General features: G+C 50.4%; 1 protein-coding gene across 1 annotated transcript in view; it reads right to left on the bottom strand.

Moving 5' to 3' along the window:
- Nucleotides 1-60: 60 nt before the first annotated feature.
- ACVR1B (activin A receptor type 1B) overlaps nt 61-21,728 on the bottom strand; it is a 33,779-nt gene continuing 12,111 nt past the window's right edge. The window contains exons 2-9 of the mRNA XM_025284211.3: nt 16,579-16,818; nt 15,554-15,802; nt 12,551-12,781; nt 9,860-10,027; nt 8,422-8,578; nt 7,299-7,423; nt 4,538-4,668; nt 61-3,162 (exon numbers count right to left, since the gene is read on the bottom strand). Coding sequence (XP_025139996.1) covers nt 3,037-3,162; nt 4,538-4,668; nt 7,299-7,423; nt 8,422-8,578; nt 9,860-10,027; nt 12,551-12,781; nt 15,554-15,802; nt 16,579-16,818 — 1,427 coding nt within the window. The 3' untranslated portion in view covers nt 61-3,036. The remainder of the gene's footprint in view (nt 3,163-4,537; nt 4,669-7,298; nt 7,424-8,421; nt 8,579-9,859; nt 10,028-12,550; nt 12,782-15,553; nt 15,803-16,578; nt 16,819-21,728) is intronic.

Below are 21,728 nucleotides of genomic sequence, written 5' to 3'. Positions count from 1 at the left end.
CTGACAAAGGCTGGGCAGCCAGTCGGTCTACAGCTGTAAAACAGATGGCACCAGAGAGGCTCTGTGAATAAAACTTTAATAATGTACAGCAGAAATTGGACAGGCTCATTCTTATATTAAAACAAAAGATTTCCTATATTACAACTTATTTACATTTGCATACTGAAGAGGTAAAGTGTCTAAGTGGCTATTTTACAGTCCATTCTAATAAAATGTACAAAAACAAACAGAAGTACCGAGAATGCCGTTCGGGGGCCTTGATGGCGACGTAAGAACGGGCTTGGACTTGGTCTGTGAATCCAAAATCCAGAGGTGCAGGTAGCCCTATGGATCAGGGTTAGCCTCAGGGAGCCAAAACCACAGCTTTAGTTTCTCCCCAACTCTCTAACTCCTAACTCTTGGGTTAAGAGTGGCGGCAGTGGGGCTGGGAGCGTCCCCCCAAAACTGCTCAGTCTTCCCCGGAGGTGGAGGAGGAGTGTGTGGTGAGGACAGCTGGGCCACCTGGGGAGTGGGCTAGTGGCTTGGGAGTCCCTGGGTCGAGGAGTGTCGGCAGATCCCAGAGGCTGGTTGAGGCAGGGAGTGAGGAGTCTGAGTTCCATCAGCTCCCATAACCCGCCAAGCTCTGCCAGAGGGCAGACAACAAGGGGGAAGTGCGTCAGCAGGGGTAGGGAGAGAAGACCCCCTAATGACACAATTGGTATTTAAGGGAAATTAGTCAGTAGCCAGTAAATTGGCCCAAAGGGTGAGGGGAAGATCTCCTTTAACGCAAGGAAAGCACTACACTGGGAAAATAAATAGGAAGGCCAGGGCACTGGGGAGACGGATGGAAGTGGGGGGAGGGCTCCCCCCCTCCTCCACAAGCTTTGGCAGAGAATCGCTGGGCTAGAGGCAGGGATGCGCTGAGGCTGCACACACACTGTGCCTCCCCTGGGGGGCAGGAAGGGGGCTCTGGATGAACGCAGTGATGGGAGGTTTCATTGCCCACCACCGGCCTCTTTGGTGGGGGACAGGGGGACATCCTCGCCTCCTTAGTGGTCTTGTATAAGAGCAATCGCTCCAGGCTCAAAAGGCTCAGATCCAACTATGAAAACTTCTGGTCTCAAGATAGGCACCCCCTGACTCGACTGAGTCCCACTGTCAGTGCTCCAAGAGCAGGACCCAAGCCTGTCTTGTTCACAGATGCATTTCCCAGCACCCAGCATGGGGCCTGACACCCAGCTGGCACTCAGCGAGTGTCTGCTGAGTGAGTGCCTGGTTGAGAAGGTGCAACCTGTGGGCGACGCACAAAAAGCTAGAGCCCCAGTGCAAAACCCACTTTGGGTGGGACTGGGCAGGGAGGCAGGACGCCAGCGAGACCAACCCCCAGGGCAGAGGAACTCTCGCAGCTGAGTTGGGGGGGAGCAGGCTCAGGTACAAGGACAGATATTTCCAGTGTGATTGAGCTGTGTGCGTCTGATTGAAGCATTTTGTGTGTGTGTGGTTGTTTTTATAGGGATTTCCTTAAAAACAAATGGATTGAGAGGTAATTATCACATAGAGATGGTTTTCCTTTTATAAAAACTTAACAGTATTTAAAAAAAGTTAAAATCCAGACCCTCCCAATAAAATTAAAAAAAAAAAAAAGAAAAAAAGAAAGAAAACCAAACCACTCCAGTTAAGTTATGGCTTCAAAGTTATTATATACCTAAGATATGCTGACCGAACCACCACCCACAACCGTGCTTCTAGACGTCGTTAAATACTACACTCAGGTTAAATAACAGGTTCAGCTCAGGCTGTTCCCTTTAGTAAAGCCCCTGAAGTGGATGCAAGTCTCACATCTTCCCTCCACCGTGATCGGATAACCCAGTAAAAGACCCATGCAGATGCCTCCCCCCACCCCAGCCTCCCTCCCCAGTCCTCCTCCCCGCTTTCCTTCCCCTCCCTAAACCCACCACCACCGAAAATACACACTGCTGTCTCCAGAATCTGGGATATGAAAGACAGATGTGACATTCCAGTCTGAGTCTCCCCAGGTCTGGGCTGCAAATTCCTCGGCCCCTCCTTGACGCCGCTGAGGATGATGCCCTTAGGCTGGCTCATTTCCCATGGTGGCCGCTGACCACAATACCCCATGTTTCCGCCGAGATTCTTGCCCTGCCCATCCCACCCTCTTCCCTCACATTTGGACCCAAAAGCCTCGCCTGCCACAGACAACTGGGCCAGCTTTGGTTCCACAGTCTGAAGTGGAGAAGGAGGGCCAGGCGGCATAGCCTGCTGGGGAGGGGGTACCACTGTGGAGTGGGGGCTCTGGAAGGAGGGGTGGGGAAGGAGCCCACCGGGAGGGGCACCAGGGAAACTAGACGCGGCTCACTACTGAACAGAGGCACCGGCACGCAGACACGGCATGACGACCACAGCCCCGACCTGCACATGCACGAGAAGCTCAAGCAGGCAAGTGCGCACCCACAGACACACACGTACACACACACACGTGTAAGGGCGTGGCACAGACCAGGCACAACAGGGGACGCACCTCGGCACATGCACACACAGCTGGACAGACAGGCACCAGCAGTCCTTCCAGGGGTCCTCGCGGGCGGAGAGGAGCCGGAGACCTGGAGCTGCCAGGATGGGGCCATCTTTCTGGTTCCCGGGGCCGCTCGCTGCACTGGGGTTGGTCCCGGGGTAAAGCCCTCAGTGCTGCTCAGCACAGGCCACACTCAGCTCCTCCCGGGCCGCTTGTCGCCACACCAGGCTCCTTGCTGGGGGCACCGGGCTTTGTGGGACATCCCACGACAGCCGGTCCGGGTCACGGCATTGAGTTCTCCATGCCATTCGCTCTCAGAGGCTCCATGCCACTAGGAGGTAAATATCAAAGGTGTCTGTGTCTCAAACCCATCGTGGGAGTGAGCGAGTCTCCCGGGCTCTGTCCCTCTGTGGGCCAAACTCCTGGCCACAGAGGGCTGGGCAGAAACGAGAGGTAGGCCTCCATCTGATGCTCAACACGGCCGCTCGACTGTAGGTCCCGCGGCCTGGCGGCTGTGGGAGGGGCAGCTAGATCTTCACGTCCTCCTGCACACTGAGCTGGGAGAGGGTCTTCTTGATGCGCAGCGCAGTCAGGCGGGCTGCGCCGTTGGCGTACCAGCACTCCCGCATCATCTTCCCCATCACCCGCAGCGCCTGCACAGAAACGGTGTCACTGGAGCCTGCCCGCTGTTACCTGCCTGATCCCCCACCTGCCCTCCTTCTGACCCTGGGGAAATGCCCACAAGCCCCACTCCCCCTAGGGCTCGCCAGTCCTTAAGGGACAGTCTGGGGAGGGGCCTTTTCCGCAAGCACGGTCTGCCATTCCCCCAAGTCTGGGTGATCTTGCGAGCAAGATCTGCCACAGCCTGTGATCTGAAAACCACTTCTGGAAGGTCCGAGCATCCACACTTATGACTGTTTACTGATGGCTTTCTCAAAGTAGCAAGTGAACCAGGCACAGCAGGGACACCCCCAGCAGGCGCGCGCATGCAGCGGTGACCCCACATTCACCCACAGAGACACAGCAGAGGAGGAAGGGGAGGAGGCAGCCCCTGAAAGATGGTCTTGACTGTCAGAGGCAGCAGTTTGCAGCCAGGGCCTGGATGACACAGGCGGCCATGTGGACAGGCGAGGGGTGGATCTGGAGAGTCGCCGGTGGAGGCTACAGAGCTCCCTGACTGCTGCCCCAGGCCAGTGTTTTCGATTCCTTTCAGCAGTGGGATCTGTTTTGCCAAGCGGAGTCCCAACCCACGAAGAGCCCTGACTGAAGACGGAGTGTGGGGGGCAGCTAGAGACTGGCTCTCTGCTTCCCTCACCCTCTGAAGTAAACAGGCCCTGAGGTTCTAAGGAAAACTTTGGAAAATGCTGCTCTGTCATGCGCGTCCTCGATGCAGAGCTGCCCTCTAGCGGTGACACGCCTTAAAGCACAGCCACCAGTGAAGAGGGCCCAGGAGCACTAGCTAAGCAAATCCCGCGCCCCAAAGACTCTAGCACCCCACAACTCCAGGTTTATTAGGAATCTAGATCATAAATTTGTCCTCGCATCTGTTATTTCCACTGAATGTCGTCCCCTTCCCACTTCATCCACCACTAACCCCAAATCCAAACCCTCTGCACCCTCCTCGCTTCCGAGTTTTCAGAAAGCCACCTCCCTCAGACCTGTTTTCTCACTGGGTCCACCTCTCATTTGCTGACCCTCTGTGGATGATGCTTCTGAACTCTTCTATAGAGCTCAGCTCACCCACTATGGCTCCAAAACCATTTTTCTAGTTGGACAGGTCTAACAGCCCCACTCAGACTTTTTGTCTCTGATCTGTGTCTTGCAACCAAGCCTTTCTTCTTCTAGGTTCCAAAGGGGACCCTACGGTGTCCAAGACAATGGCTTAGTATATAAAGCATGTAATAGTAATATAATAACTATTATTACACAGGTAGTAGCCCTGGGGTTGGCCCCATTTTTGGGAAACCCTTCTCTAAGGTAGAGAAACAGGGCAGATAGAAAAGCACAGGAGACAGGGCAGCTTCCTACCTCGTAACTCTGCCACCAGTTGGGGATGTTGGGGCGGAGCTTCTGGTCACATACAACCTTCCGCATCTCCTCGATGGAAGGGTCAGAGGGCACTAGGTCATAATATGGCAGCTGATATTCTTCATGGACCCCTAGGAGAAAAGAAAATATCCACCAGAGTTATCAAAAGGAAGGGATTACTCAAAAGCCAGTGACAATACTCATGTCATGGTCAGTAAACCCGGCCTCCCGCTAAGAGGAACTGGGGGCCCTTGGAGAGCTTGGTCAGTGCAGGTGTGGGACAAAAGATACACAGGATTAGCCAGGAACATCTTTTCCATAACAAAAAGCAGGAAACTGTCAAAGACTACTAAGGTCATGTCAGAAAGGACCACCTTGAAAAGCTCCCAACTGGCCAAAGATGAGAATATTTAAGCAATAGTAAGACTTATAACATCAATGGAAACAAATATTTTAGATCATCAGTTCATGATGACACTAAGAAGAAACAAACCAAAACTTCAGTCACCTTTGTAGGATGATAGAGAATAAACTCATTATTTTGAAAAATGGTAAATAAATGGAAAGAATCAAGTGTTTTTCCTGCCTTTCCTTTTCAAATTAAACATCCCTGTAACCAAAGAGACAATAAGGGGAAGTTTCTCTTGAATTAAAAATCTAGCTAATATGAGAAGTTTGACAGAATTGGAACGCTGGCACTTTTCAACCTCTGATAAATCTGGATTTGGACAATGATCAACGATGGCTGTTACCACAAAAAGAGAAATAACCACCATTATATGTGCCTTTAACGGAAGGATTTTTGGGGAAAAATGATTCTAGTCTTTAGATGTAATTCCCATAGGAAATTCACAGAAACGGCGGAATGTATAAACTCCATAAAGAAGCAATCAGGAAAATCTACATAGGAAAATCTTACAGGACAAAGGACCTGGATTCTCCAACTTTAAAAACTGCAGAATAAAAAAAAAAAAAAATGGAGTGGTAAGCTGTACATCATAAGAGACTTAAGAGGTATACCAATCAACTGCCGTGGATAGACATTTATCAAGCTGCTTTTAAAAAAATTAGGAGACAACTGAGGAAATCTCAATACTAACTAATGTTAAATGATATTAAGAACAACTGGGACCTCCCCTGTGGTCCAGTGGTTAAGAATCTGTCCTGCAATGCAGGGGACTTGGGTTCGATCCCTGGTGGGGGAACTAAGATCCCAGATGCCTCGAAGTAACTAAGCGTGTGAGCCACAATTAGAGAGTCTGAGCACTGCAAGGAAAGATCCCGCATGACACAGTGAAGACCCTGGGTGCCACGACCTGACACAGCCCAATTAACTAACTAACTGAAAGAGAAACAGCCAGGAAACACACCAAAATAGCTAAACAATTTTAAAAAAAGAATTACTGTTGGTTTTTACAGTGTAATAACAGTTTTGAAGTCTTTTACCTTCTACAGCTACAAATGGAAATATTTTCCATAATAAAAAGTTATTAGTATTTAAAAAACTTATATGTAACTTTCTCATGCCTTTTTTTCCAGAAAAATTCTACTGTCCTGAGCTGATGCGACCGATTTTTAAATGGAGTCTGACTTGGTAACTAGCTAAGATGCAGTTAGCGTCATCTCTGGCCTCAGTCTGCAAGGTCTGAACCCTAGCTTATTAGCAGTGTGACTCTGGGCAAATCACCTAACCTGTGACTCATCTTCTTCATCTACAAAATGGTGACAACGAACAGTACCCACTTCCTAGGTTTGCAGTAAAGATTAAGTGAGTGTATACACAGCAAGTGGTGAATAAATCTCAGTACAATTATTATATACTTAACCCCAATTTCCGGATGGTATGGAAAAAGAAAAATTTAACTTGTTCACAGTTTAAAATCTGTGTGGCTAGATATATCTTGATCTGTTTTATTTGTATAGCATGATCAAAACTTAAGATGTACAATACCTAGATGCCTCCCTATGATTCGGACCTTACCAAACATGTCATAGAAAGGAAAATGGCAGTACAACACAGAAAGGGCTCTGCTGGAACACCCACCAGTTCTTTTTCATTAATTTAATTCACTTCAACTAATCTGGAATCTCTTACATCAAAGATAAATGGCTGAGGACAGGGTTCTAGTGACTCTTGAACTTGATCTTGTGACAGAATACTTGGAACTCACTGTAAAATTCTAACGTACTAAGCTGATAATAAACAGTGTTTTCTGCCAAATCCGATACTGCTTTTCACTGGGTTCTGACATGGTCGAGCAGTTGCAAATGCCAAAGATTTAAGAAAATATTACAGAAGAAAAATTCTATGTGCTAGTAAGCTTTCTCCTATGAATTGAGAAATCACCATTATCAATAAAATCCCACGTTCCCCAGGTACGTGGCTTGAGAGCCACTGTGTCAGAATACCCTGCCTTCTGTGTGAAGGAGACCCCATGCATTAGTCCTGTGCTATTCCTGCCCAGGGCTTTCCCAACCTCAACAGACCACTAAAGACAGTGTGTTTAAAAAAAAAAAAAAAGCTAAATGAGCCTCTGGAATGGTCACCACAACATAAAACAAGAGTAAACACACTCTTAGCAACTGCTGCTCCCAGGTCCCCTCCCTCCTCTTGGATGAGAATCCTACGTGCGACGCGTGCTAGCATGAGGCATCTGACAAGCTGTGTAAAGAAAGGAGGCTGCAGTCAAAACCCAGGCTCTCAGGTGGCCTGGCACTCTGGACTGGGAGGTAGGAGCAGGGAAGGCAGGAAGAAAGGTACCTCCAGAGTTGCATCTTCGAGCAATCTCCCAGTACACAAGACCAAGGGCATAGATATCAGCACATTTAAAGGAGTCGAAGTGCTTCATGTTGATGGTTTCATCGAGCACTTCGGGGGCCATGTATCTGCAACAGCAAAGGAAATGTGGTCATGCATGGAAAACAATGACTTCTCTCCTGACGCAAAGCACTGGTTCAAGGGCCCCCTGAATGTGGGAAAGCCGTCACCAAAGACTGCCCCTTGGAGGGGAGGAAGTGATGGATTCTTCTCACTGCGAACTCCCATGTTTTGCATTCATTCATTTCTTTTTTTAAATTTTTTGCCAAGCCGCTCGGCATGTGGGGTCTTAGTTCCCCTATCAGCGATCAAACCTGTGCCACCTGCAATGAAGGGCAGATTCCTAATCACTGGACCAGTAGGGGAATCCCTGTCCCTTAGTTCTTTTCCTAAGTATTTAGTTACTTATTAGGCTATGCGGGGTCTTGGCTGAGCCGCACAGGATCTCTGATCTTCGTGTGGCACACACTCTTAGTTGCAGCATGTGAGCTCTAGCTCCCCGACCAAGGATCAAACCTGGGCCCCCTGCATGGAACGTGGAGTCTTAGCCCCGGGACCACCAGGGAAGTCCTGGTCCCTTATTTCTTACTTTCCTTTTCTATGAAGCAGGAGGGAGGCCCCACAGTCCTGAAGGGGGCCCCTTATTTTCTACGCTGGAGCACCTCTGCTCTTGCTAGGTGAAACTGCTCTCTAAACCCCAAGCAAAACATGCGTTCTGCCTCCTCAGGAGTCCTGCATAGGCCATCCCTTCAGACTGCACTCTCCCTTCCCGCTAGCCAAGCCTGGCGCCCGTTCCCCTTCCAAACCTTGCTCCAAGCTCTCTTTCTCTGCTGCCTCACCTGCCCAATGCGCCAGTGCCTGTGGGCATACGGGTCTATGGAGGTATGCTGCTGGCACTTGGATCTGCTCCATGCAACCAGTGTGGCTTTCCAGTGTGGGGGCAGGAGTTCAGTGCAACCGCCAGCTGTCTGAGACCACGCTCCTTCTCCCGCACACATGGACAAGGGCACACAGGGGCTACTCAGTACAAGTGTCGGGCAAGGGCACAAGCCCTGGGCCTTCCTACCGTTTAGTTCCCACCCTCTGGTTAGGGGCAATGTCAATGGTGTCTGTGACTGCATCGTGACGGACAGCCAAACCCAGGTCTGCGATGGCACACATGCCATTTTTCTTCACCAGGATGTTCTTTGACTTTAAGTCTCGATGAGCAATTCCAGGTTTCCCTGGTGGAGGAAAAAAACAGGGATCTTTAGAGAAAGACAGCATAAGCATTGAAAGCATAGTCTCTGCAGCCGGATATGTGGGTTTCAGTTCTGGTTTTGCCCCCCACTAACCCAGTAACCCTGTAAATGCAACTTAATCTGTCTATACATTGGTCACCTCATCCATAAAATGAGAGTGAACACCAGTGTGTGCGTGCGTGCCGAGTGGCTTCAGTCGTGTCCGACTCTTTGGGACACTATGGACTGCAGCCCACCAGGCTCCTCTATCCCTGGGATTCTCCAGGCAAGCATTCTGGAGTGGGCTGCCATGCCTTCCTCCAGGGGATCCTGCCGACCCAGGGATTGAACCCACGTCTCTAATGTCTCCTGCGTTGGCAGGCAGGTTCTTTACCACTAGCACCACCTGGGAAACCCAAACACCAGTACTTCACGGGAATGTTGTGTAAGTTACATATATTAATGTAGGTGAGCCAAGCGCTTAGAAAGGCATGCGGATTAGCTAATATTACTTTATGAATGCTGTTCCTGCTCACCTTCCCTGAACTCATATACTCCTGTACAGCATAGTCGAGGGCTTGAGAAAAAGCGGCTGCACTGGCTAGGTGCTCAGAACCAAACAGGGGAAGTAAGAACCACTACTTTCTCTGCAGAGTCTAGGGATAGTATCAAACTCCCACGGCTGGTTTTTGATCACAGACAGAAAGAGCTCCTGCCCGACTGACCATGCACCAGGAAGCAACGTGCCACATGCCAAGACCTGGGAGCTCGCAAAAGGCTGATGTCAGTCAACAAGCAGGGACTCCCGAGGTAGTGCTCCTCCAGGAGAGCCCTGCCAGATAGTACAGCCCAGTGTCTAACCATCCAGCTGACCCAACGATGAGCGCGTGCGCTCACTAAACTGAATCTCGCCACAGTGGTTCAATCCATCTTCTCAGTCCCTTCATTTACCTGTGAACTGTGGGCATCTGAGACGATCTCTCAGTTAACACCAGCTCCCCAACCACCAACCACACCAGGACATGGGGAACAAACAATCAACATTTCCCACAGAAGTCCCTCAGTTCAGTTCAGTTCAGTTCAGTTCAGTCGCTCAGTCGTGTCCGACTCTTTGTGATCCCATGAATCGCTCTAAAAGCAGAGGCACCTCTCGTTCTTGCTCAAGTGAAGCTCAAACCCCTCTCCCTTAGACCAGACCCCCATTGCTGAGGCCCAGCTCCAGCTCGCTCAGCGCACAGGAGCTCCTCGGCGGGGACGGGACACTTGCTCAGCAGCCCCACTCACCCTGGGTGCCCACGATCTCCATGTGCAGGTGCGCTAGCCCGCTGGCGGCAGACAAGGCCAGCTTGATCATCCCCTCGATGGTCACCGTGTACCGGTTCAGATAGTCAAACAGGGAGCCGTGCTCGTGATAGTCCGACACGAGCCACAGCTGTGTCCAGGTGCCGTTATCTGCGGAGGACCACAGAAGAGTTCCAGAAAAGGCACAACTACCATCATAAAGGGGAAGGTCGGCGAGGAAGCGTGTATGTGCCACGCAAACCCCCCGTGACCCCCGAACCCCTGCTCCTCGCCCCCACACCTCCTGAGGCCCCTCGGTGCCCTTGTCATCTACAGCCATCCACAGCTTTGGGCTCCAGGAAGATAAGAAGAACAGCTTGCCTTGGTTAGACCTCTCCCTTCCGGCAGGGGGCTGTAGGATTCTAAACCATGCCTCCCCTATTCCAAATGTGAAATGTGAGGCCTTCAGAAGAAGAGGGAGCACATGCTTAGGGGAAGTAACAGGGGCATCTGTTTCTTTTGCTTCTGATCCTGACAAGACCCACTCATCAAAACCATGACTGGCTGTGTCCTCCCTATCAAGAAGGAAGGCTTCGCAGGCCCTCCTCTGTGCTCCAAGACCCTTCGAGCACAGCCCGACCCCAGCACCAGGCCCATCTGTAGCACTCCTCTGAAGTCCACTGCTCTTACCAGGCTATGAGCTCTCCGTGAGAGGAGGAAAGAGCTCCTTTGTGCATTACTGTGTTCCCGGCCAAAAATGCTTTTCAATACATGAAGAGGACACTTTCCAAGGATTCCAGAGAGGAATCTTAGCCTCGGAAGAGCAATGGGAGGCAGTGAGCACACACTTTCATCCAAGGGGCGGGGGGTGTGCAGTGTACAGGGGGATGGAGGGAGGGAGGGAGGGAGAGAAAGGAAAACCAAAGCTGGTAATCTAATGAGCTTGTGCTACTGTCAATATGAAGACTGGAAATTGAATTGAGATCTCCCAAATTCCAGGCTGGACCTAGTTCTAGGGCCCTACACTATACATATCATGCTAAAAAGACAAGAACAAAGGAGTCTGCTCTTTCTCCTCCCCTGGCCCTGACGTGGGTTTCAACAGCCAGATCCTACTCACACGAGCTGCCAGAATCAATACAGGGAGTGGTTCCTGGGGAAGCACCAACCTTTGCTTCTCTGATTACGAGCAAGGGGTCCATCAAACACACCCCTGAGGTCCAGAGGACCCTGCTTATAAGTTAAAAGGGAAGACGTCTTTTTGAGCCTTTAAAATACATGTCAGATTTAAAGTAATCATCAAAAGGTAAATCTGTTTTAAAAAGCACCAAGCTTACTCAGAAGGAGCAAGGAATTCTCCCCTCCCTTGCGTGAGAGGTCAAGGCTCTCCAGTCTGGGGGCAGCTGAGGCCTTTACAACCCCCACAGCAATGTGAGAAACAAGCAGCCTGCTGTTGATTTAGGACAGAAAAACAAACACTTAGCATCTTCCGTAGCCTCTGCCAGCAGCGACTTCTAAAATTGCTGGACCATGGAGCGAACCGTGTCCTGACTGCCAGAGACACTGTTCTAAAATGCAAACAGCACCACCCACGGTCTTTCTGTCTTAAGTGCGCTGCCTGCCCAGGTGCCGGCTGTCCTCCCCTCCTGGGCACAGGCAGGAACTGTGCCTTGGTCTTATGTGTGATGACCCCAGGACCAGACAGTAGACAGTGAATATTACTGAATCGACGAATGAAATGTCAATTACTACCCACTCTCTAAAATAAAATACAATCCTCTCAAAATGGCTCCCCATAACCTGGCCTCCGCCACCTTTCCACCCATGTCTTTGGCTGGAATGTTCTGAGTCACCTGCAGCTTCCCAAAGACATTACCCCTCTGCACATGTTTGGACTTCTCTTTTCATTGGTTTTTCTTTCTGACCAGCTCCCTGCCACCTCTGCCTCAACCAAGCCCAGGTATGATCTCCGTGACCCCCATCTCACCCCCGTTTTGTGCTCACCAGAATACCTGTTGTTTGATTACTTCCTATAATCAACCATTAGTTTACTTTTCTCTTTTGCTTGTCAGTGAGGCTCTTAAAAATGAGAACATGCCTGGGCACATGAGAGAGACTCAAAAAAGTGGAGCAAAACCAGTGGAGGAGGGAGGAGGAAACAAGGACCCTCAGATATAAGTGGATCAAAAGCTGAGCTTGAAGGCCACGGTGGGGCAGCGGGGGGAGGCAGGCCGTGGCTCTGGGGCGCCTGCTCCACTGCAACAATGCGCATGACGCCGCTCTGCCAAGGAGTGTGGGCCACAGGCTTCCCTGGGGCTGTCCTTTCCTTGCAGGGGTTGAAGCTTCCCTTCTTCCTTCCAGTTGTTTTCAACGTAAGTTTACTGAAGCTCCTCTAGGGACTACCCTGGAGGTGGGTTTGGGGTATCACAGAAGGGAGAGTGAGCAGGTAGGATGAGGGCTTATTTACCTGTTTAATAACTGCTTGTTTACTTGCTTAATAACCTGGATTTCAGTACAAGCTTTTCGTAGAGGCAAAGTTTGAAAACCACTGCCTTACTCTTGCTCTCGTTCTACGGGGAGCAACTGCGAGGGCAAACACAACCGTGCCGTCTCGCGGCTGTTCAGGCCCGGCCGTCCCTCCAGCGAGCCTGGGGTGGGCTCCGGGACACCTTGTCTGTGAGCCCAGCCCTTTACCTTTATTGTCAGCGGCGATGAACCCGAGGATGTTCTCATGGCGAAGCATGACTGTCTGGTATATTTCTGCTTCCCGGAACCAAGACCGTTCCTCCCGAGAAGAGAATATTTTCACAGCCACATCACCGCCCCGCCAGCGGCCGCGCCACACTTCTCCAAACCGGCCCTTGCCAATAATTTCCTGTAGAACGATGGTCCGGGCCACTGTGCGCTGGACAAAAAGGGGTAACCCTGGGGACCAAAGGAGGGAAAGAAAGCCGACATTGCATACATTTGCTGAACTTTGCAACTCCCACTCTCACTGCCACGCTGGAGAAGCCCTTCATGAAGCGCCTCCATGCTACAGCGGTCCACTGACCACGGAGAGCTCGGGAGCCCCGACGGGGAAGTGCATGTGATTAGCTGCTCCTCATCTACGCGGGCTCTCCTCCCAGCTAGTATGGACGACAGATCTGAATGTAACTGTCTAGCCGGATATACTAACTCTTCAGCCAGCCTCCTGTGGGCCAGGCCACCCACAGCCGCTTTATGTGGAAGAAGAGCAAAGTCAAGGGGTTGAGTGAGCAGAGCGCCTCTGGCTGCTCTGCTCAGTGGCCACTAGAGGGCAGTGCTGCGTGACCCATGAAAGCCAACCTGAGCTCAGGGCACACCAAGTTCCCACCACTCTCCAAAGGGATCAGGGTTCTGCTCACAAGAGCTCCAGATGCAGCAGGACTGGGGGTGGGGGGACGACTGCCCAGGCTGGTTCTCAGATTAATTTCACTGTCTTTATAGGACTCATTTATCACCTCATTTGATCCATGCAAGGAGTGTCTCCCTCCCTCTCCAGTCAGCTCCACCATCGTGACTAACTTTCTCCCTCTCCTTGACTGAACAAATCAAAGTGTTATCAACCCCCAAGCTGTTTACTGCATGTTTACTATGCATGAGGCACTTGCATAAATGACCTCATTTCCTCACAACCACCCATAAGGTAGGTATTATTATTATTGTGCCCATTTTACAAATGAGAAAACTAAGCCTCAAAGGGGAAGGTTAAGTTATTTACTGGAATTCACACAAGCTGTAAATGGCAAAGCACATAAGACTGACTCCAAAGTTTATACCTGTAACTCCCACAGCACAGAGCCGCCAAATGCTTCTCAATCTGGCCCCCTCCTCTCCCGGCCCTCCTGACCTGTTCTAACCACCTCTGGAAGACTTCCAGCGGTCTCTCTGCCTCCCCTCTGACCTGGCTCGCCCCACACACCCCGCACAGCCAGCCTCACCCTGCCCTCCCTAACAGGGGGCTGAGAGATGGATGAATTCACCCTCCACACCACTGCCAGAATTCTTTCCGCAGGAAAACATGAGCACACGCTTTCTCACACGACAGCCTTCGGTAGCTGCCTCTCCCCTCATCAGACAAAGCACAGCCCAAGCGTTTTCCCACCAGGGCCTGGACAACAAGCCGGCCTCTGGATCATTCCCTGAACACTCAGTGAACATTTGTGTCCTTTTGTCCTCTCGCTCGAGGGTTTTCCGGTGGCCTGGAACGTTTACTGCCCTCTTTCCACTCTCAAAACTTTCAACGCAGGACCCCTTCAAACACGACCTCCTCTGTGAGATCCTTCCCCACAATCTCTTCTATCCAGTCCCGGCTCGGCCTCTTGCTCATCTTGTTTACCCTGTATCACCCACAGGATGCTCAACACAAACTTGTTAGTGTGAACTGAAAGTTACACAAGCAGCAAAGACTTATTACTTTAAGGCCACAGGATTAAAACCCCAGCACCTTGGAAGCTTTGCATATTCTGAATTAAGAGTGGACTAAACCAACCAGAGAGAAACAGTTACTCATCATTTCACTCCAGATGACAGAGAAACCACCCTGGACCTGCCCTCGACTTGGCTAATCCCGATCTTAAAAAAAGACTCCAGAAAACCTGAGCGACCCTCCTCCAGCAGCAAATCAAGTCACAGAGCCAGTCAGTCCTAACCACTGCCCTACCCTCTTTCAGCAAAGAACAAGCCATATATTTTCTCTCTTCCTAAAAATATGCAGCTTTTAAATATATCCATCATCTTGGCACTTTCTACTGCAGAGCTTAATAAAGGCAAAACCACGGAAATTCAGAAGATGTCAGAGCTCAAAGTATTCCTGTGCTCAAGAAGGGATGTCTGGCCATGACTGATGGCGTAATTTCCCCACAGAAGGGTCTGTCATGGGCTGAAAAAACATACACCAACACATGTGGGACTCTCACGGACGCGAGCCTGTAAGTCTGAGTTAGAATGGCAACAGCGGCCTTTGTATCCACATTTTCCCCCATAGGGACAGAATAGCACTGTCACTAAAATAATTATTTATCTTCCTAAAAAGACTGCTTTGTACTCACAGCCACATCTACTAGCTAGCTCAGCTCTACCCTCAGACTGGAACCACCCAACGGCCCTTACCCTAAGTTCTAGCCTCACGTCGAGGTCCACCTAAGAAAGGCTCGGTCACTGACAGGCAGCTCCGGAAGTGGTGCTGACGCCATGCTGGAAGCCCTGGCTGCTCTTCTTTCAACTGCCACCATAAACCCTTGGGCAACTGGTACGAGTCAATGATTTACCCAACCCCAGCTCTCTGGCCTTACTCGGTGTCCTCAAACTCCCCTTGCGGTTGCTCACAGATCAATGATTAGCTGCCACCACCTCACAGGAACCCGGCACACTCCAGTTTCTCCAAAGGGGCCCTGACACTGAGCACTCTGCTGCTCAGGCGGAACCAGGTGAATTTTAATAGCTGCATGGTTACAAGACTTGAAGAGAGGCAGGGACTCTGGAAGGGAGAGTTTTGCAGCTCATGCTTGGAATTCCAGAGAATGAGAGATTTTCTGTGAACCCCTATTACGTGTCAAGACTCCTAAAGAAGGGGAATTCTGAAAGCACATGGCCAGCCTTCTTCCTGAACGTTCCATCGTGCTGGGAGGCAGCGAGGAAGGCTAACGGCCGGCACGAGGCCTGAAGAGGCAGTACCTGAGCCAGACCCTGACGTGGAGAGGTCGTAGACCAGGTCCTGGAGCGTCTTGTCCTTGGAGAGACACATCTCACACGAGGGGTCCTCCATGTCCAGCCTCTGGCGGTTGTGATAGACGCGCTGATGATAGTTAATGACGAGGAAAACAATGATGATGATGAGAAAGAGGAGGAACACTGGGCCGGCAATAATGCCCACCAGCTCCACGGGCCCCCACATGGAGGGGTGCTCAGGCTCCTTGAGGTGACCTGGGGCAGGTGAGAGAGGAGAGGGCAAGAAGAGAGTGAGAACGTGGGACCGCCAAGGCCACCCTCTCCCGGGCTTCTCCATCCAGGTGGAGATGCCCCCTTCCTCTCCCCGCTCTTTGGCCTCACTGGGCTGGTGGATCTGTCTGGATGCTCTCACATGCCAGCCTCTCTAGTTATGGCACCTGCTGCAGCCTGCTTGGTCACTTCACAGCGTTTCATGGTGTCTTCCCACCCCCATGCCCCAGGCACACACCAGGTTCTGCTCCTCCATTGTGACAGCCTCCTGAAGCTCAACTTGGTCTCTCCCCGCCTCCTCAGATCTCCCCAGTCACGCCTCTTTAAGTGGCGGACCTGTGAAGGCTGGTGTCTACCACTCCCCAGCTTAGAGCGCCATCCTTCCCGCCTCAAGTTCCTCTTCCCATTCTGCCATCACCATCACATGGCTTATGGGCTGCCTCCTCCGGGATCACCCCAGACCCTCGCATGGGGATCTCTGGCTGGCTCTCCCACTCCCCACCAGCTGCCGATGGCTCCTCAGCCACGACCCAAAACGTGGCTTTCACCTCTGTGGTGCACTCGACAAGTCTCTCCCCCTTTCCTGGGATCTACAGACCAGAATTGGGAGGAATGCCCTCCCATGTCACCTCAGGGAGCATCCAAAAGGCGCCTTCACCTAGCCTCCAACGAAGGGGCGGGGGCATAGTAGAGAAGGGTGAAATGACAGGGGTGCCCTACCTCCACGACGAGCCAATAGTCCAACAAGGGTGTCCACTCACCGCTGGGCACCCTCAGGTCGATCTTGTTGCAGAAGTCGGTGTAGCAGCAGTGCGTGTTGCGCAAGTCCTCAGAGCTCAGGCAGTAGAAGGGCTTCCCGGCAGGGACCAGCTCCACTTTGGGGATGCAGGTGCGCACGTGGTGCTCCATCCCGTCCAGGTTGAAAATGGAGACCATGCAGGCCCCATCCGTCTCACACGTGTAGTTGGCTTGGAGGCAGCTGGTGCACGCACACAACAGAGCTGTGGGGAATTTGGAAGTGGACACTGACGTCAGTGTGAGGTCTTAGCCTAGGTCCTCCTCTGGAGTTAGAATACAATCCCCTAGCACACTCTCAGTTCCAAAACAAGGTGCTTTTTACAGGGATGGGGCCAGAGATGATGTCGTCAGGGGAAGCCCAACCTTTTCACCTGTCTATTCAGATCACAGACAAGGCTTTCTGCTCCGCCACACCCCATCCCCCCCGTTTTCCTCTAATTGCTCTAGTTTATGTCTTCAAGAAACAAAGAAACTGCCTTTTTAACTCTGCTTTAGACTGTTATATGTTGTTGTTGTTTAGTAGCTAGGTTGTGTCTGACTTTGTGACCCCATGGACTGTAGTCTGCCAGACTCCTCTCTGTGGGATTTCCCAGGCAAGAATACTGGAGTGGGTTGCCATTTCCTTCTCCAGGGAATCTCCCTGACCCAGGGATTGAACCCGTGTCTCTTTCATCAGCAGGTGGATTCTTTACCACTGCACCACTGGGAGGAGGAGGGCTGCTTTAGACTTAGACTTACTTTAAAAAACTGTCTTGTGGCTAGGAAAAGGGTTTTCTTTTGAATTTCGACGTCTAAAGATAAGAGCAAAGCATGGTCCCCTGGGAGACAAGAGGGCCCCTCCCCCACACACTGCTTCCAGCACCACCGCTTCCTTGAGCCATCTTCAACCCCATCTCCCTTCTCTGCACCAGAAACGCCTACAGTTTCCTGAATGCAGTGTGCATGCTCTCTCACACAGGGTTTTGCTGCAATGGTTTTTTCCTGGCTAATTCTTACAAGTTCTTTAAAATTCAGCTTAAACGTCACTTCCTTTGATAAGCTTCCCCTGACTGGTCCAACAACCTCGTCCTCCCTTTCGTTCCCAGCAGGTACCCCTTTCAAGACGGGCAAAAAGAACACCCTCCAAAGAGGGTAATATTAGTGCCTACTTCATACAGTCATTGTGAGGATTAAATAAGCTAATGCACAGAATGGATGCAGGCTATGTTGCTTTAGTAGTGTGTGACTCTTTGCAACCCTGTGGATTGTAGCCCGCCAGGCTCCCCTGTCCATGGGATTTCCCAGGCAAGAATATTGGAGTGGGTTGCCATGCCCTTTTCCAGATCTTCCCAATCCAGGGACTGAACTCGCGTTTCTTATGTCTCCTGTGCTGGCAAGCAGGTTCTTTACCACTAGTGCCATCTGGGAAGCCAACGTATAGAAAGTACTCAATAAATCTACCCACTCTGAAAGGGCCTTGGATATCATCACTTAAAAAGTGATATATATATATATATATTCCACCCCCCCCCCCCAAATAGATAGTATACGCAATCATCTCTGGGACTAACAAGTTTGGCTGGGTGTGTATTATCCCTAAGTGTGCACTGTTGACAGGAAATTACTGTAAATGAATTTGGTGCCTCTGAAAGTCAGTTCAGCAGTCCTGGAATCTGAAATCCTTTATTTATCCATCTAACAGGAATAGCACAGACAGCAGCAGCTGGTTCTCCCCAGCACTGCCTCCCAGGAGCCTAACCCAGCCCTGACCTCTGGGGATGGGTAGGAGAACGGCTCGACCCACCAGGGTCCCGAGGCTGGGGCTCACGGGGCTGCACACAGCACTCACCCATCAGGGATGCAAGTGGAAGGGGCACCCGAGTCCCCGGCTGGACACTACGCGCATACTATCTGGATACCAAGAGGGAACATATTCAAACTACGGCCCTTGGAGAAGAGTCATTTATGACCAGTCCCGTGAAAAACTATCCTGTTGTAACTCACCCCTTTCGGCTGTAAACAGTCTATCTTTGTCTCTTCCTCTAAAACACTGAAAGGCATCTCCTGGCCTTTCAAATCCAAAGACAGAATAGAAATATCTCTGGGTCCAACTCCTCACTCCGGCAGGCTTTCTGTAAACGACACGATCCTCACCATCCCCATCAAGGAAATAAAGGAGAGCGACCTCGGATAGGTACTCGGACAGCGTGGATCTTCACCGCACGGCCTGCGGGATATTTTTTTTTTTTCCCCCACAGCGTTTGATCAGAGCCCTTTCTTCTGGGAGAAATTCCAAGACACGCAGCTCTCTACTGAAGGGCTTGGGGAGTGTTGTATTTTAAAGGCAGGAAGTTTAAAGCAGGTACCCTTTAGACTAGGATCCCAAACACAAAAGGAATTTTAAAAGTAAATTCCTTCAAAATGTCATTCTTCTTGCTGACTGAAATTTACTTCTGCAACCCTCAGAACACTCAGCCCAAACCCCTTTGACTCATGCTGGAGTCCTGCCTACTCATCAGCGAGCTCGAACGCCCATTCCTCTCTCTGTCAATGGGGACATTCAGGCACAAAAGGGGTCCCCGTGGCATGCACACCTCTCAACACACGCGCCCCGACGGCCGGCTGGGGATGAGCACAGTCTCGGGGCTATTTTCGGAAGCCAGAAGGGAAAGTGAACGACTCCCAGAGGGCTATTCTGAGCACAGTGGGACACGCGGGCCAGACCCGCGGCCGCCTCTGGAAAAGCAGCTCCCTTCAGAGTCTGTCAGTTAGCAGCCGGGGAAGCAGAGCCCCTGCTCCCAGACATGCGCTCCCCTTTCCCTGGTTCATGGCCTCTTTCACAGTGATTCATCCTGGAGGACGAGCACACCCACACGTGGCTCATTATTTTTGGGAAGTACTTAAACAATCTTGGTGTAAGACAGGAAAGAACAAAAGTGGTGAAATCTATGCTAGACGGGACGAAGAACGGAACTGGGAGCGGGGCCATGCGGCTTTGTGATAAGGGATTGGGCAAGTCCCTGACTCTATCTGGGCCTCGGCAGCCCAGCCAGAAAATACCATTTATGTGACAGAGACCGTCTGAAGATCAGCCCACATCTGCCGAGTGCTGTTGGTCCTCTGACAAGGCTGCCTACATCTGTGTACAGGTTTACTTTATACCAAGGGAGTGAGAAGTCTGAAAAGGGTATTTTTGAGATAGCCATCACCACTGCCCACGCCCCTGTGAGGTTTCTGTTACTCTCTCTAGAGCCACAGCAAGGGAGCATGGCAGGAGCAGGTCACACAGACCCAGGGCTCAAACACCAGCTCTATCAGTCACATGACCTTGAACGAGTCAGTAACCTTTCTGCACCCCAGCTGCCTAATCTGAAAAGTGGGGCTGTTAATTACCTCACAGGACTATGTAAGAATTACATGAAATAAGAGATTTACGAGCCAACTCAGTGGAAAAGATCCTGAGGCTGGGAAAGATTGAGGACAGGAAGAGAAGGGGGTGACAGAGGATGAGATGGTTGGATGGCATCACCGACTCAATGGACATGAGTGTGAGCAAACTCTGGGAGATGGTGAAGGACAAGGATGCTGCAGTTCACGGGGGTTGCAAAGAGTAGGACATAACAACTGAACAATAATGAGACTTAAAAAATGCGAAGCAAATAGGTATTCAATAAATTTTAATCACTCCCTTCAGTGTAAAACTCAAGTAAACACATTCATGTATGACATGTCTCTCTAACCACTAATTAGGAAGTGCCAGGTTACAGCAAGACCACAGCAAGGAACTGCTGTTTGAGTCTCAGCTCTGCCAGTAACTAGTTGCGTGGTTTTGGGCAACTCATTTTAACCTTCCTGAACATCATTTTCCTCATCATTAACCAGAAAGAAGGGGCTGAACCAGATAAGCTCCAAAATCCTCCAGCTGAAATCTGAATCTAGTTTGTTTTTAAATTCACATTGCTTGGATCACTGATTCAACACTGGGAAGTTCTGCTTTAATTCCATATACCTTTTTCTGAACTTTAAAGAAAGACTAGTCTTAATCATTTTTTTTTAACATTTTTTTCTTTACTGGTGGGCTTAGTTGCCCCGTGGCATGTGCCATCTTAGTTCCCCAACCTGGGATCGAACCCACATCCCCTGTATTGCAAGGCAGACTCTTAACCACTGGACCATCAGGGAAGACCCAAAAAAGACTGGTCTCTAAATTGTCTTCTGTTAATATTCATTTTTCATTGAAACGAAGTGATCATAAAAGTATAAAAACATCTGAATTATGGGATTCTCTGGCAATCCAGTGGTTAGGACTCTGCACTTTACTGCCATGGGCCCAGGTTTCATCCCTGGTCAGGGAACTAAGCTCCAGCAAGCCATGTGGCATGGCCAAAAAAAAAAACATCTGAATTTACTAAAACTTTTCTAGTACACTAAATCACAAATTTAGCTTTTGATTTCTTTGAAAAACTAAATCTGGACTACTGATAACAGCCATTTATAATCTGTTTCATAGTGACTCATCAGGTGAAATCAGCCTACACACATGTACACAAACAGTACATACCTAACACGCTCCGTGTTCCTGACCAAAGCGTTAGAAATAACACAATTAGGAAACCCAGTCACAGAGGAGTCACAAAAGCAGGTTAAAAGTGGTCAGAGTGAAACTCTCACTAGCATAGCATTTTGATATGAACAAGTTAGTCAAACCTGAACTAAAGACATTACAGCAGGATTTGAACGTGTTTTCAAAGTATGATGAGAAGGTGGTCTGTGGTAGAATATCAAAGCAAATTTAATTTGGGAGAGAGGCTGTGTCTGGAGGAAGGCTGACAAGTCCCGACTTGGGCAGACTCTGTCTCGCTGCATATTATGGAGCCGCTAAAACACTGGGTCTGAGCAAAGACAGCCCCACGCAGGCCCCTCTCTCCTGCCCACGGCATACTCTGGAGGACACTCAGTCAAGGCTGTTGTCCCAACAACTAGAAATTCCCAAGAACCAAGTGGCTAAACTCACTGCCCATCAGCCCACATCACCAGCGGACAGGGTGTGGGAGGGGCAAGGTGGAGGCACCAACCTCAGAAGGTAAGAGGCAGCTGCAGAACACACACATTCGTCCTGGTACACGAAGGTTCA

Source organism: Bubalus bubalis, chromosome 4, assembly GCF_019923935.1.
Source record: "Bubalus bubalis isolate 160015118507 breed Murrah chromosome 4, NDDB_SH_1, whole genome shotgun sequence".
NCBI classification, from domain to species: domain Eukaryota; kingdom Metazoa; phylum Chordata; class Mammalia; order Artiodactyla; family Bovidae; genus Bubalus; species Bubalus bubalis.
Note: the sequence above shows the minus strand (reverse complement) of the source record. Positions and strands in the feature narration are given on the sequence as shown.